The sequence below is a fragment of the Miniopterus schreibersii genome (genome assembly GCF_964146895.1).
Source record: "Miniopterus schreibersii genome assembly, chromosome: 5".
In the NCBI taxonomy this organism is placed as follows: domain Eukaryota; kingdom Metazoa; phylum Chordata; class Mammalia; order Chiroptera; family Miniopteridae; genus Miniopterus; species Miniopterus schreibersii.
Window position 1 is genome coordinate 58,719,487 of NC_138106.1, and position 16,375 is coordinate 58,735,861.

A 16,375-nucleotide genomic window follows, 5' to 3' on the forward strand; every position below is an offset into this window, starting at 1 on the left:
TAGTACTTTTAATACTTACTAGGTGTCTGACCTTGCTCAGGTTTCCAAACTGCTCATGTCTATCTTTCTCATCTATAAAGTGAGGATAAAAATATTACCTTTCTTATAGGACTTTTAAAGATTAAAAGAGTTGCTACGTGTATTTATAATGATGTCTAGCACATAGAAAGTGCTGAGTAAGTGTTGGCAAAAACCAAAACCATATCTTCTCCCCAAGCTCCCTCTCTGATAACAGGTAACTATCATTTTTTATATTCTCCATAGTGTAACACACAAGATACTGAATAAATACTTCCTAAATGAACGAATATATTTTTTTATCTATTCAAAATTATATCAAAATAATATGTTAGCATTGAAATATAAACAAATAAACTCCAGTTGTAACAATGCATTTACAGATCACTGTATAGTTTTCAAAGTATTTTAAAACATACTTTTACTGACCTTGTGAGGTAATAAGCTAGATGTTGTTATTTCCATTTTACAGATGCAAAAACTGAAATGTGTAACCTTAGGACAGTTAATCTTTTAAAAAGCTAATAAGTTACAGAAGCTAAGCTTGAACTTAGTTTCTCCAAACTCTCAAGTCTATTGGTTTTTTTCCTTTACCTCATAACAAGAGTTCAGCAGGGTAGGTATGGTCTGATTCCTGCCCTAAGCAAGGACACAGTGGTGCTTGGTGTTCCTGTGTGTGTCGAAGATGATGACGACAAAGTTCCCCTAAAGTTGGATAAAGAAACAAGAGTAGAGATGCATACAGTTATTCTCAGAAAGAAACTGTCATTCGTGTATCGATGCTGTAAAGGCTACCCTGGGATTCCCTCTCCATCAAGTAATTTTGAGTATTGGGATCACAGTAATTTAATTTGCCTCTACCACTGCTCAAAGTCCCTAGAGGTCCTGATTTCAATATTTCACCTCGATTTAACCATATAAGGAAGGGTTTTTCCCCTACCTGTGCCTTTATAAATGATCTAAGTATTAGAACCTTTGGATAAAGATTATGTAACATATACCCTTTAGAACTGAGACTATGTATGGTTGCATTTTCACAAGAGGAAGAATTTTGAACACCAGGTGTTTCTGAATGGTCAGCCATGAAGTACTAATGAGGCAGAAAACCCCTTCACACTTAAAAAAATCTGGCAAGCTTATGATGTTGCCCATAAAGCCATCTGCCTGAGACACCTGTATCTGACCATAGCTTATGATGGCTCAGGCTGCTCTTTCTCCAAGACAGAGTTGCTGGATAGGTTAGTAACACTGGAGCTAAGATTTTATGTTTCATGCAGCAGGTGGACTCACAATGCAGAAGAAATATTATTTTAGTAAAGTTGAATGTGATGAATTCTTCGCAAGAACAGGAGTGATGTATACTCAACAGGAAATTGATGTACTAAATGTATATGTGACTGTGCCAGCCCAGCGATGTGTGGATTACAGCAGCTCCTCTCCACCTGTGATTGTGAAATAATAGATGCTTCTCCAGTCATCTGTCTCCTCACCCTGCTTTATTTTTCTTCACAGACCCTGGCATTGTATTAATTTCTGACTTGTTTATTGTCTATTTGAACCACTAGAATCCTGACTCCTCCAGAGTGGTAGCTCTTTTCACTGCTTTTCACCTGTGCCTGGTGTGTAGAAAGTACTCAATATTGAAAAATATTCAAAACATATATATTCATGAGTGCTATTTTGTATTTAGAATTTTGTAGGCAAGGTGTAGTTTAATCTTCATGGAGAAAAAAACCTCTCAACAACAATTGCTTCTTCTATGTACCATGTAGGATAATGCAGGAAAAATCTACTTATATTCCTTTCTTCCATTAAAGTCTAGACCATGAAAAGTATGCTCTTAAGAATCATGATAATTCCAGAAAATGGGTCTACACAAGCATTTTCCTGAGATTTGTGGTAATTGGAGCAAGAGAGAATGTAAGTGAAAAAGACATGTTGCAGATTGTGTTCTCTGGAAGTGGACACTGAGACAGAGTTTGGGGTGCATGATGTTTTCTGTGAAAGGAAGTGGGAAGAAAGCAGGATTGGGGCAAGGGAGAAGTATAACTGTGATTCAGGACTGACAAAGCCTTGGCCAACCTGATGAGGAGCTCTGGAGCAACTGTTGCCTGCTTGGCTCAGTGGCTGGAGGCAGGCTCCTCTGGGAAGGACATAGCCCCAGGTAAGGTGACTCTCTGCAGGTACGGCAGAGCCTGAGGGAGCTGACAGCAGGAAGCTCTTTGCTGGCCACCTTCCCTGCAGCTGAGCAGTAAGTCCTTCCTTGAAAGGTGACCTAGTGGTCCATCTTCCCGACTACCACAACATATGTGAAGCCTGTAACTGCTAATCTGAGGAATTTGTAAAGAGACAGTGTGTGGCCATTGACTAAACTTTGAAATGTTTGCTTAATTGGATCTTGACACAGCAGTAGTGTTTCATGAACACTGAAAGCAGTGTTCTAAGAAAATAGTTCCTTCTATCAACGTGAATGCTTACAGTGAGGAAATTGATTTTGGAAGCAGGTGGTTTTCAGAACACTTATTTATTTTAAAAAATACAGGGTGGGGCAAAAGTAGGTTTACAATTGTTCATATGGAAAGTGATACAATAATGAGTAAATAATAATACAAGAATAATCTGTTTCTCTTGCTTGCAATTGTAAACCTACTTTTGCCCCACCCTATATATTTAAAGCCATTCTTATTGTGTGGTCTGCCCTGTAATTCTCTTATCCCAGCTATGGTTTTGTCAAATATAATTTTCAAGAAGATAACTCCTACAATTAGTGAGGGGTTGCTTTTTTTCCCCAAAATTTCATGTGCAGGTTGGTTATTCAAATTTTGATATAGCTTTTCTTAGAAGAAAAAATATTATGGATGGATATTAGACTTTAAGCCCACAAGGTTTTTCATTCTCTCTGTCCCTCTGATTCCTGGATGTTTTTAAAATCTGAAATTTAGCCAAAGCCTCCCTCAGAGTGATCATGGGGGAGGACACTGGCACTGTATTAAAGTTCTGACAGTTGGGCAGGGCCTCTGATGGTTAGGGGTGCAGCAGAATATTCAGAGGTGTGAGGGGTGGGGTCAGGGAAGGGAGGCTCTGATGACAAGGGGCTAGGGGTGTTCTGGTCATTTCTCTTTCTAACTTGAGTGTGCCTGCTGGAGACTGCCTGCATGTTGGTGGTAGCGACGCTGTAATTAGGAGTGGTCTTTGTAGCTCCCCTCCGTCCTGAGGCTCAGTAGAATCACAGCGACAGTGTTCTGGCAGCATCACACAGATGTGTCATTCTCTCCCCCAGTGAAGAAGGATGGGAGGGGAGCTGTGCGCTCTCTGAATTCTATTTTTAAATGCCCATCACTTCATTTCAAAACATTTTTTTAAACATGCCATAGATACCATTCTTCCTTGAGATGCTAAATTTGAGGTTTTAGAAACCAACTCCTGAGTTAGACAGCATAAAACCAACTATCTCAAAAGGTTTAAACACAATTGGTTTTTAATTACTTAGCAAAAAATTCATTGTACCAAGAATGAGAATTTTTAGCTTAAAAAGCAAAGCTGTAAGGAAGTAAAAAGCTGGGCTTAGAATAAAAAGTGTCATCATGGCAAGTCTGCGGTATTGTAATAAAAGGGAAGAAGATGGATCTACTTTGTTTAATATCTTAAATACTTTGAATTTTCTTCATTTTATATATTATTTACAATTCTCGACAAAATGTCCTTTCAGAGTAAAATAGGGGAAAATACTGTTCTGCAGTATAACTTGCCCCATAATTTACCACTGGCTCTGATTCCCACCTGAGGAAAGTGTTTTTTCTCCTTTCCTGAAACATTTGAATGTTGGTCCTACTGTCTGTGTTGTGACTGTGAGAAGTGATTATTTCGCAGGAGAAACAATGAAAAGGCCACCTGTTTAGTGTGATGGAACACAGTATGACTGCATAGATGCTTTTACTTCTCAGGTAGCTAACCTGCACCACCCCATCAGTTTTACATTTGGAGGTGAATAGGAAATGTAGGTTAGAGAAAATAACCTGTACTCCTCACTGCTCGGAGCAGGTTCAAACGGCAGCTCTTGCTGGGTGTAAAGGGAGCTTTGCTTGATCTTTAGTGTACGTTTTGAACCTACACTTGAAATAAGAAAGATCCTTATTTTTGTCCTGGTTTTATTGTGAGCCTATCAAGAAGTAGGGCAAGGACTTTTCAAGGTTCCTCTCAAATCTGAGTCCATAACTTCAAGGTAGGTGTTATGGCTGAAACGGCCGTAGATAAAATCCTGACCGCACAACTGCAGCCACGTGACTATAGTAAACGACCCTCGCGACTCTGCTTTCTTATCTGTAAAGTGGGGACATGATTCTTCCCAGGGTTGGTTTGAGGTTACCCTAACAACCATGGGCAGCACTCAGCATGGTGCTGGCATAGACTATGCCCTTGATGCATGTCTTACTTTGCACAACTTTTCAACTTTCCTGGAGATTGGGGTTGTTTACCGACATTCTTATTGCTGTAGGAGAATAAAAAAGCCCCATCTCTCAGTGTTGATCAGTTTCTAGGTTGCCATGAGTTTTGTGTAAGAAGCTTCCATAGGATGTAATTACCAAGAAACTTGATTTTGATGTAAGTTAGGAAGCCCTGGGCATGCCATGGTTTTATTTTCATAATCTGTGACATGGATTGTTATAGAAGGCTCACTAGACTAAATCTGCTGTCACAGAAGGTCTCTGCACCAGGAATAAGTAAGGGGAATTTGAAGAAAAGTGATATAATGATTTTCCCCCAGCAATTATTTGAGAGTTGTCATTTTATAAATAGATGGGTTATATTCCCTGAGTCAACACTAATAGCAGATATTTATTAATGTAACTCAATATATTAGATGGGTATTCAGAATGTGTGCTTTTTTTCAGTCCTCTATAAACCTGTAATCTTTAAACTCTCGCACACCCATGGCCACCCATACCTACCATTGTTGGTGCTTTGAATATGTAATGATTTATTTTCGTTCAGGACTAGTAATTAGTCCCTAAGACCTGTGGATGCTGCCTTTGAAATATCTCTCATATCCATCTCCTCAGCTACCTTTCAGAGTCAGGTCCTCCTCCTCTCTGGATTGTATAACAGCAGTGTCCTAAATGGTCTTTGGTCTTTATCCGCTAATCCTACCTCACCCACCCCCTGTTTTTGAAAATATGTTTTACCATACTCCTCTGTCTTACCAAAACATGACTTTTATCAGGTCATCCTGACTTCAGTAACTTTTGAGAGTTTTTCAGTGCCTACAGGCTCATTTATATAGATTATAAAACAATAAATTTGGGGTCTGGCTATCCTTTGTAATTGAATAACTGTCCACATAGCCAATCTTATTTTTTTTCCACCAGAATAACTTTATTCCAGGTAATCAGGTCCTCTCACAGGTTTCCAAACACCTCACGACCACATCTGCTCCCATCCCATCCTTCCTCTTTTCTTTTGTATCTTACCTAAAATGCCTTGCCATCATCTCTCTACCCAACTTGTAGATATTCAAGGTTAAGCTCAAAATCTGCCTCTTAAGTAACATCTTACTTTATCACCCCAATCCCATCTAATTCTATGACCCATAAGTCTTCATAAAACATCACTAGAATGCTTTTTATGAGAATGTTTATCATTTTATTTCCTGTCCCTAGAATAGAACAGTACCTGGCCTATAGTAGGCACTATATAGAGATCTCTTGAATTACAAAGAGACGCTGCACCTTGCTTGTGACTCTTCTTTGCCTCCCTCTGGCTTAGAGGACAGTATTCACACCCCTTAGCCTGGCTTCTAAGGTCTTTCACAGTGTGTTCAACTCTTTGTTTGCTCCCCAATGTTCACTTTTCTAAGCCCCTAGTCTCCTCATGGTCTTCATAAGCCATGTTTATACCTATTTCAGTATTTTGGCTTATGATGCTTTCCTGACCATACACATTTGGCTTGTCTCTTTTCTACCTATGTACATTCCGTACATCTTTGTGAGGTTAAACTGAAGCCTCACATTACCAGGACAATGCACTTCTGTCTCTTACTCAAACACCAATAGCATTTACCACCTGTACCCTCTAGCTTTTGGAAGTTTGAGACTTACAATTTTAAATGCTTTTATTGAAAAAAAGTACAAAGAAAAATGTGAAAATTTCCCCATCTCAGCATCCAGATCTTAAAATTATATCCCTTTGTGCATAATTGCTCTGAGATTATGTAAGATGTTAACATTTGGTGAATCTGATGAAGGATATATGGAATTTTTTTTTTCTATTTGTGTAGTAGTTTTTTGTCTGAGTATGAAAAATTATGTACACAAATAGATTAATGAAATGTAGAGTTCATAAAATAATCCAAATATGTAGTGATATTAATATATGAAGCAATGCAAATCAGTGGGGAAAACAGAACTGTTCAATTAAATGGTGATAGGATAACAAGCTATCCATTTGGAGAAAAAAGGTGGACTCCTTCCTCATATCTTACACACAAATAAACCCCCATGGATCAAAGAATTAAAAAATGATGAGGCACAAAAACAAAAACATGAGTGACAAGTGTTATATTCATGGGTTGAAATGATAGAACATGGCAAGAAAACTAAAAAACCATGAAAGAAAAATACTGATAAATCTGAATAACATAAAAATTATAACCTTTTATATATGGAGGGGTAGGTTGGGGTGTGGAACATCATAAAATTAAAACACAAGTGATAAACCAGGGGAATATAGTTGTAACCTATATGGCAAAGGATTGATAGCTAAATAGTAAGATGTTTCAGAGTTTGTGCTCTAGAATAACATTGCCTAGGCCCTCACACTTACTAATGATGTGACACTGGGAAAATTCCCTAACTGTTCTTTACCTCACTTTAGTCATTTGCAAAAGTCGAAATAGGGCTCCCTTGATTCATGGTGTTATTATTGGGCTCCTAACCCATATGTGAAAGCAAGTACTATGCTTGGCACATAATAACGATAAGAATAACTGATGTAATATATTGGGGGGCTTGTCATGTACTAGGCACTGGGCAAGCCTTTTAAATGCATCATCTAACTAAATCCTCACAGCAACCCTTCCAATGATGAGGGTACTATTATTATCCCCGTGTTATTCATTTTATAGACAAGAACCCTGAGATTTAGAGAGGTTAAATAACTTGACCAATAGCTAGTAAAAGATGGAGGTGGGATTTGAGCAGAGATGGGATGTACCTACCCTCTTACCATTTACACAATACTGTGGTGATTCTCAATCCAACTTAGTTCCTTTCTCCTTGAGTCTTGGAACTATATATTAATCTTGACAGTTAATTGGACTTTCATGTCCCTTTCAGAAGGTATATGAATTGAGCTCTTCAGAGGTATTTGGGCACTGGTATATCCATGAAGTTACCATCTCAAAGAAAAGTTTTATAGAGATTCAGGCCATAAAGAATTAAACGTATTTTGCATAATTTATAACACCAAGATATGTCTATAGTAGTTTCTCCATACAGACTTCTTAGGGTACTTTGTTTTGGTTTTATTTTGAGAAAAGTGAAAATTCAGAGATGGATTTTACCTTACCACTGAGTGAGTATACATTAAAGTAGCTAAAGTATTAGCAAAGGTAGGCATTTGATATATTAAACAGAAATAATATTGGAAATTAAATTCCCATTCAAAAATAATTTCAGATTTCTTACTGGGAAAATACATTGATTTTGTGTGAATTTGGGGAGCTTTCTTTTTTTATTTGTAGGAACATAATTTATTCAAATCTTAGTTTACATTATAAGTCAGGATAATTTTTTTTATAATCTTAAAATTAAACTTAAAAAACCTTTATGAACTTCATATATTTACAGACAGAAGCTACCATCTATTTCTTTTGGTAGATTATAGCCAGGGTTTAATTTAGTTATTCATAACAAATATGGAAATACTTTTTGTATGGTATTAAACATTTTTCTTCATAGTAATAGTGTTAAATCTTGTAAAACCTAATTTGGAAAGATAATAGTGAATCACACTCATGAGTTATGCTGCTTTAATCATGAATAATTGATTTGTAGGACATGAAAGGATTTAACTGTCTGCCTTAACTGATTTTTTAAAATCATTGGATTTTGAGGGAACACTCTCCTTGATTGAAACAACTTGTTACTTATCCCTCTATCTAGCTTTTCTATTATTGATAGATGGTGAAGAAAGAGGGACACTAGATACCCTTAGGAGGACTAGTTAAATTCATGGTAATACCATATATATTATATTTACTACTTAGCTTATTGGCCACTTAACCTATCTTAAGCAAAGCATCAAATGAGGAAGAATGCACAAAAAAACAAAACAAAGAAAGAAAAAAAAGGCCTCTGAGCAACCAAAGTAAGTATAACCACTTCCATTTTTAAAAAGTTCTATGAAGAGTCCCAACCTTCCCCCTCATAGCCCCCCCCCCCCGCCCTTATTCTTACTTTACCTAAATTTTAACGATCCTGGATACTAGCTTTCCACCCACAGCAGGTGATCCCTTGGCATCTTGGTAACAACAGAAGCTACTGGAACACTTTAAAAACAGACAAGAATGCAAAAAGTTGTAGCTATCTGATATCATTTAGTGTGGGGTCTGTCACATCCAGATTTCTCAGCCCTGAGGGCATCATTGTATTACAAAATAGAACAATAAGAGACACCAAAAACAGATTCCAGCCTTTGCCGGTATCCAGTATCCAGTCTGACAAGTGGTGCCTCATCCTCCCAAGAGACAGGGCTTTTGGCTTGGTAGTTGAAGACTTGCTCTAGCTCCATTACTGGCTCAGTGTTGGGATCTTCTGGCTCTCCCTTCACCTCCCATTATCACCTGGAAGTCTGTGAACTCAGTTTCTGCCCTGGCCCTTGTGATCTAGGTTCTACTGGCCAGGCTCCCATCTGAACTTGTGATCTCTCTGTAACTTCCAACTTGGGGTCTTCATTTCCAAGGAAATGTCTTCTCGTGGATGCCTAAGCCTTGAACTTCACTCTTGGGTTTGCCCATGCAGCCGTATATGTTCCCTTTACTAGACAAAGTGTTTCTCAATCAGTGATCAAGGGAAGTATTGTAGGGTATTCATAATTAGACAAGTTCTGGAAATACGTCCATTTATATATGCACACACACGCAGAACATAGCAGTTCTTCAGATGCTAATCATCCCGTTAATATTACCTGGGAAAACGGGAGATTACTTACCGGAAAGGATTCTGAGCAGGCTATTAACACTGCATGTGTGATCCTTGAACTGACTTTCATGGTTTGCCCCACTATTTCAGTCCTAGGCTGTTATGGGATAGTTTACACTGTTATCTTTATTTCTTCCTTTGACAGTATTAGAGCCAATTCTCATCAGTTTCTTTTTCTTAGGACCAATTTTTACCCCTATTAACTATCCTCAGATTCTTCCTAATAGGCTGTAAGCTCTTTGCAGGCGTGGATTAAATCCTTTTATCTTTTCACACTGAGCACATTGCCTGGATTCTCACCTTGCATGTTATGGGAGCTTAACAAATGGCTTATTGGTAAATTAATTAATTATAAATGAGACTTCTGGATAGCCTGTGTATTATTGAGCTTCTAATTGTTTCTTCAGCAGCATTAACTAGAAAATGCAATTTCCCCAAAGCTATTCTTTATCTTAGTTAATGCTGTTTCAGAGAGGGACTGTGTCATGATGATATAAAATTTTGATTAAATGGAAACAGCAGTTTATTTCTCTTTTACTAATAGCTTCACATAAAATACTGTTTGTTAAATGGAGAAACAATTGGAAAGGAAAGGTTTTCCCAAAGTATTATAACCAAGGCATGGTATATAGTTTTTAAATGATTTATACTCTCTGTGTAGGGCTTGCTCAGTTAATGTATCCACTTATCAGGCACTAGGAAGTTTTGAGTGAGGAGTGAGGTTGTGAAATAGATGTGTAAATATGGAAGTAGAAAGAGGCTATATAGTTTGAATAAGTTAATGCTGCTCTATCAAACTTAATGTTCTCTTTTTGCCTTTTCTTCACTTAGTAACTGGGCCATTTCCCCCAGTGTGTTAACTCCAGCCTAGGAGTGAGTGAAAACTTGCGAGCTGCTACACCAAAACATTTTAGAACATTAGGAATAGGAGTTAGCAAACCATAGCTTAAGGGACCAGATAATAAGCTCAGAAGGGTAAGTAAAACTTACTAAGGAGCCAAAAACAAATAGCTTATGCACTGGATATCTTAATGGAGTGTTTGATCTCCATGTACCCTACTCTTAGATTATGAGTCTGATTCAAACAGGGCCACTACTAACCCATTTGCATTTGTGAAAATTAGAGAAATGTGCCATTTCTTGAGTAGAATTTTTTAGTATGTTATGCACAACTTAAACAATTCTGTGTTCAGGCCTGAAGAAAGTGAATGTGAATGGTACCCTCCCTGGCTTAGTTTGGAGATTCTGGACTCCACTTTCCTATAAGGAATGAAAGAAGGAGGGGTGGGACTGAAGGGATGGTGTTGGGAGCATTTGTTCAAGGATTTAATCAGTAGCAACCAGCTTCAATTCACCCAAACAGTGGCTCCATAAATCAAACTTATTTTTTTTCTTTTTCTTTTTTTTTAAAAGACCCTCCATTGATTTTTAGAGAGAGAGGGAGAGAGAGAGAGAAACTGCAACAGTGATGTAAGAGCAGAACATCCATCAACTGCCTCTTGCATGCCACCTCCTGGGAATTGAGCCTACAACCTGGGCATGTGCCCCAACCATTAATCAAACCGGCAACCTTTCAGTGCATGGGATAATACCCTATCAACTGAGCCACACCAGCCAGTGCAAATAAAACTTATTTTTAAATCAGTGACCAGAATATCTATATTCTATTAAGAATCATACAAAACTGCTACTCAGAGGATATGCCCCTTTGGCTCAGCCTGGCTCTGCGGGATTGGGATACGGGGGCCCATAATCCTGGCAGGAGCAAACCTGTGTGTATACCACACACATGCACCAAATGTCAGGCTCATATACCGCTAGCAGTGCTTACATCCTCACAACCCACTCCCATAAGTCTACTCTGTTTGCTATGGAAAATGAGCCAGTCAGAATTGGGCCTCCTAGAGCTGGGAGTTGCAATTAACTGGCTCCTCCAAGTATATGCATTGTTAAGGGTGTGGATGTGGAGTTACACGACTAAGAACTTTCACCATGGCTCTAGGTTTTAGCTGGGAGGCCCAGTATCTCTTCTCCTGCCATCACATATATTCTCACATAACTTCATACATGTCTTGCTCTGTGAATACTGCCACCTTTCCTAGCTATGGTACTCTTATACTACCCTTCAATTTATATAGATGCACATAGCGTTCTAATAAATACTCAAAATGATACAATGTTTTTGTATTTAAAGGAACCATGGAATATTTAAAATAGAATCTTGAACATTTTTTACTTAGAGTTTCCATATTTTACTTTTCTTAAGTTAATGCACATATTTTTTATACTTCTGGTTGTTTAAATAGAATGTAACAATAAATTCAGACCACATATTGTAAAATGTAAAAGCACATATTAGTTATCCATTCTCTAATTGTAGTTAGAACTATATAACCCCCTGAATTTCTGAACCAAAAACAATATATGGTCCTTTTAAGGATCTGAGTCTATTCTGGACTTGGTAATATGAGCTGGGAGGTAGGAAAGAGAGGCTTTCTTATGTCAGCAGTGCCCTGGAGACTCAGTTGGTAGTGAGTTCAAAGCCTCTGAAGACCTTAGACTCCCACTAAAATACAAATTCCAATATAAGGTTATTCTTGTACTTACTATTAGACTAGATTAGAAGGATCAGTCTAATGAGCTTTCATTTAAGAAGTGTGTTAGTGATATAAATTAACATTGAAAATGTAATTTCCCCATGAGGTTGTTTATACAGTATATATAGTCTTTTAAAATTTTATATCATGGTATATTTCAAACATATACCAAATTAGAGAGTATGTGATAATGAACCCTTATGCAACATTACCTGGTTTCAGTGGCTAATATTTTGTCAATCATATTTCCCCTAATGCACCCCCTCCTTTATTTGCCCCATAATTTTAAAGTAAATTTCAGACAATTCACTCAATTCACCTGGAAATATTTCAGCATTTATCTCTAGTTTATAAGGCCTTTTTTAAAAAACATAACCACCGTGACATTATCATATCTATAAAATTAATAGTTCCTTAATATCATCTAATACTCTTCCACATTCAAATTTCCCCGATTATCTCAACAATGTCTATTTACAAATTGCTTATTCAAATTAGAATTTATGTAAGGTTTATACACTGTATTTGGCTGCTTATGTCTCTTGGGGTTTTTTTTCTATATTAATAAATTTTTATCTTTTTCCTTACATTTTCTTGTAATTTATCAAAGGAGCTTATATGGAAAAATTGCTACCAAAATTAATGCTTTAGGCTTTATCTTTAAATCATTAATTTATACATTTTTTACATTTACAGATTTATACATACCCAATGCTGAAATGTAAAGGACTAAGAAAATGGGGGTGAGGGGTGGGAAGAAAGTTTTCCTTTTTAATTCAAAAACAGGCATGAGTTGATTTTCTTACTCAACAGCAGAAACCAGTGCAGAAATTTGTCCCTCACCCTATATAAGTTCAAATACATATGTATTAAATCACATTTGTAAGCTACATTGTAGTTCAACCTAACCAGAAAGTGGTTAGTTTGTACTTAGGTTAGTAACCTAACCTACTTTAATTATGAACACAAAACCTGTAAATGATAAGCCCTTTGCTTCTGGGATCTTATCTATTTTGTCTTTCAGATTTGGGGTTTGTATGGTCAGTAAGGCAATGTTTTCTGATCAAACATGTGTATTTGTAACTCCTCTACTGTTACCAATTAACATACCTACATGTCTTGTCCATTTGATAGTTCACTCTGATATCTCAAAACAATGTTCTTTATAAAAATAGTTGAATCATATATTTGCTTCTTTTTTTAAATACTTATTTTGCTATTCTACCAAGTTGGTGCATTATTTTCTTTCAACATGGATTAGGACAGAAAAGAATTTCTTCTGCCACTGTAATTTTAACACTACCATGCTTGGTATAAATTGTGTAGTCCTGCTAAAATGCCTCAAAATTTTACCACTTCTTTTTATAAATTCTCAATCTTGTGATATCTTTCCTTTCTTAGGATATGAACGAGTCTGCCAAACAAGAAGATATTTTAGAATCCACAACAGATGCTGCAGAATGGAGTCTGGAAGTGGAACGTGTACTACCACAACTGAAAGTCACGATCAGGACTGACAATAAGGTATAGAAGAGAGAACACATTTTGTTCAAATAGACTTTTATAAGGCAATTTCAGGGCCAAGGGTGCCTCCTTTATACTAGTGATTTAAGAAAGGTGTTAAGGTTCAGTTCCCAGTATTTTTTCTTATTAGAGATTTAACAGATTGTCAATGAATGAATAAATAATGTAATATGGTCCAATATGTTTCCGTGGGCTTGAAAGGTGTTTTCTCAATATATTTTGATATTATTTTTGCAATCATATTTTGTTTAGGGGAATAGTGAATGAAATTGAAATTCTATGACTATATACCAACTGAATAGAATTAGAGGATGATTACGAACTCTGTTGAATGACAAAATAGAAGACATCCTGGAAGCTGCCTTACATTATCTATTAACTACATGATTAAAAGTAAAATATTAAGAAAATAATCGAGAAATCATATGCAATAAAATTTGAGAATTAAGCGAGAAGGACTGGTCCATTTAATCAAGTTTTTGCTTCCTTTTTACCTACAATTTATAATAATTTTAGAACAAGCTAATAGGTGACTAAACAATACTATTCTCATCAGTAGTATAATACAGTAATCTTTTACAAAGGGGCTAGAGAGAGATCTAGGTAAAGAAATTAAAGGATATTCGTCCTTGGAGGCTGGAGACAAGTCCCAGCATTATGCAACAGGATTCTAGGGAAGGGTGTCACTCCGAAAATGAGGTCCTGTGTCTGCCCCCAAAGTAGTAGCCCTACAAAGATTCCTGTTTTCAGAGTGTCCTGGAAGCTAATTCATTCTTCGAATGTCTGGGTATGGGCTTGTAGAACTGTACCCTAGAGAAAGTAAGAAGTCGCCTGGACTCCTAGGGCAGTCCTAGAGCAGGAGAAGGATGACTGGAGAGGTATAACTAGACTGTGAGCAGCTGTAGAACAAACTTTATCTAAGGTAACTGAGCAAATCCCTCAGCCTGTTTACCATATGTTTATTCAATTATATGGAGGACAGCTGTTATTTGACTACACTGGGGGTAAATTAATTGTTTACGTATCTCTTATCTATAAAAACACCCTAATAAGAATTTCTTCACTGATTAGATCTCTGCTGAAAGTCATAATTTGCAAAACTGTATTTTTTTCTAAAAATTTCATTTCTGATTCTTTAATTTTGTCAGAGCAAAGTCTCTTCATAGAATTAAAAATCACTGTTACTGTGAGCCTTGTTAGAATGGCATGTAAAATAATTGTGTGGTTGGGAACTCTCAAGTACACCTTATTCCCACAGGGAAGCAAGTTTAATTTGTTTACTTTCAAGCTAAGAAAACTCTTGAAATCAAACATCTCATTTAGAACCAAATAAGATCACAGAAGTGTTTTCCTTTTTTAAAGTAAACATTGTCATTGATTTCTACATAATAGAAGTAACTGAATAAAGAAAGAATATAAATGTAACTACCAGCATGTACATTTTACAAAACTAAGTGCAGGTCAGATTCTATTACAAACCAGTATATATGATAGTAATCACAATCGGGGATTATTAAAGCATCAGTGTTCTGCTCGGGGGAAGAATTAACCAGCTGAAGTTGGACCCTTCATCTCGTGCCATACATTGCCAGCCTTGATCTTATGAGGATATACTGTGTCAAATTAATTATGCAATCAGGCTTTGTAGGCAACATTCCAAAATGTCAGATATAGTTTTAAGTATTTTTTAGCATTTTTTAGAATATGTGAATATTACTTTGAATTTAGATTTTTGTGGTAAAACATACTGATCTAAAGTCACATTTTATTGCTTTTTCAGAGTTCTTCTCTGGATCATTTGATCTTTGTGTCCAGTTTTTCACAAACTTTTCTTTTTTCTAAGTATTTCAGATGTAGCAAATGGGAAATACAGCTTTAGGGTCAATTCTTTATTCAGCTTCCTTAAGAAAAATAAAATTAAACATTGAATTGAGAAAATAAAGTACTATTGAGTAGAGAAATGTTTTTTATGTCTCAGAAATAAAAATAACCTGGCTACATAAGAGGTTTCTCATGGGCTCATTACCCTCCTTCATCAGAGGTTGTCCCAGCATCACAGTAGATCCCATTCTCCCTCAGCTCCTCACTTTACCAAAACCAAACCCGCTCCTTCATTTTGGCCAAAACAATAACCTTTTGCTCAAAATAGGCTATTTTAGACATACAGAGATTTCAACTTTGTGTTTAAGGAAAAAAAGGAATTATTTCAGATCAATATGTTTTACTAATAACTGTTAGATTATTTTTTAAGGAAAATAGATATCTCAGAGATAAGTAATGAAAGGCCTCCATTATTTAAATCCATTATAAATTTCTTTTACATGACCTTGTGTTAGTAGTAAATAAATTCCATATTTATTTTGTACTAAATCAAGTGTTTGTTTTGGTTTCTTTTTCTCTTAAGTTCAGCTTATTCCTTGTATGCCTCCTAGCAGAGAATTACTAAAAAGTAAATCGCCTCCTCTGGTGTTTTTGTTTTTTTTGCATATTAAACTATGTGTGATTTGATGAGGTCCTATCATATACCAATATTTTATTTTGTATATTCTCCATAGGTTGCAGTCAGGTTTTTATTGCAGGCTAGCTTGCCCTTGTTTCTGGCACCACTTGGTACTGTTGTCAGTTCTCAAAGAATGTAAACAAATTTTAATATTAGCTTAAACAAATTGCAATTAGAAAAACAAATACGTTGCCAAAAATACAGATAGTATGTTCCAAAAAAGAGATAAAAGATTTTTGTCATATGCTAGCTTGGATGGACTATATTAGTAGTTCCCTTTTTAGAGTTGGTTATAGAGAATGCTCCTGGTGATTACTTCTAGAGTAGTTATATACCCAGAGACCAACTTAGATCTGCCCCAAGTAGGAATAACGTGGCTAAAGAAGTTTTGCTATGAGAGTCAATAAATTCAGCCAAATCCTAGGTCATTCCCCTCTAGCTGGTGCCTCAGTTATGACCAAGTGAGTAATGCTCAGGAATTAATGTCTTAGAAGGGCAGTCTGAGGACCCCTAAACTAGAGTAGATGTCAGTACCACCT

The 16,375-nt window shown here is 36.5% G+C and overlaps 1 protein-coding gene across 1 annotated transcript in view; it reads left to right on the forward strand.

The window, feature by feature from the left end:
- Window positions 1–16,375, forward strand: part of IFT57 (intraflagellar transport 57) — a 48,065-nt gene that overhangs the window by 12,623 nt on the left and 19,067 nt on the right. Inside the window, exon 6 of the mRNA XM_081137655.1 lies at window positions 13,214–13,336. Coding sequence (XP_080993781.1) covers window positions 13,214–13,336 — 123 coding nt within the window. The remainder of the gene's footprint in view (window positions 1–13,213; window positions 13,337–16,375) is intronic.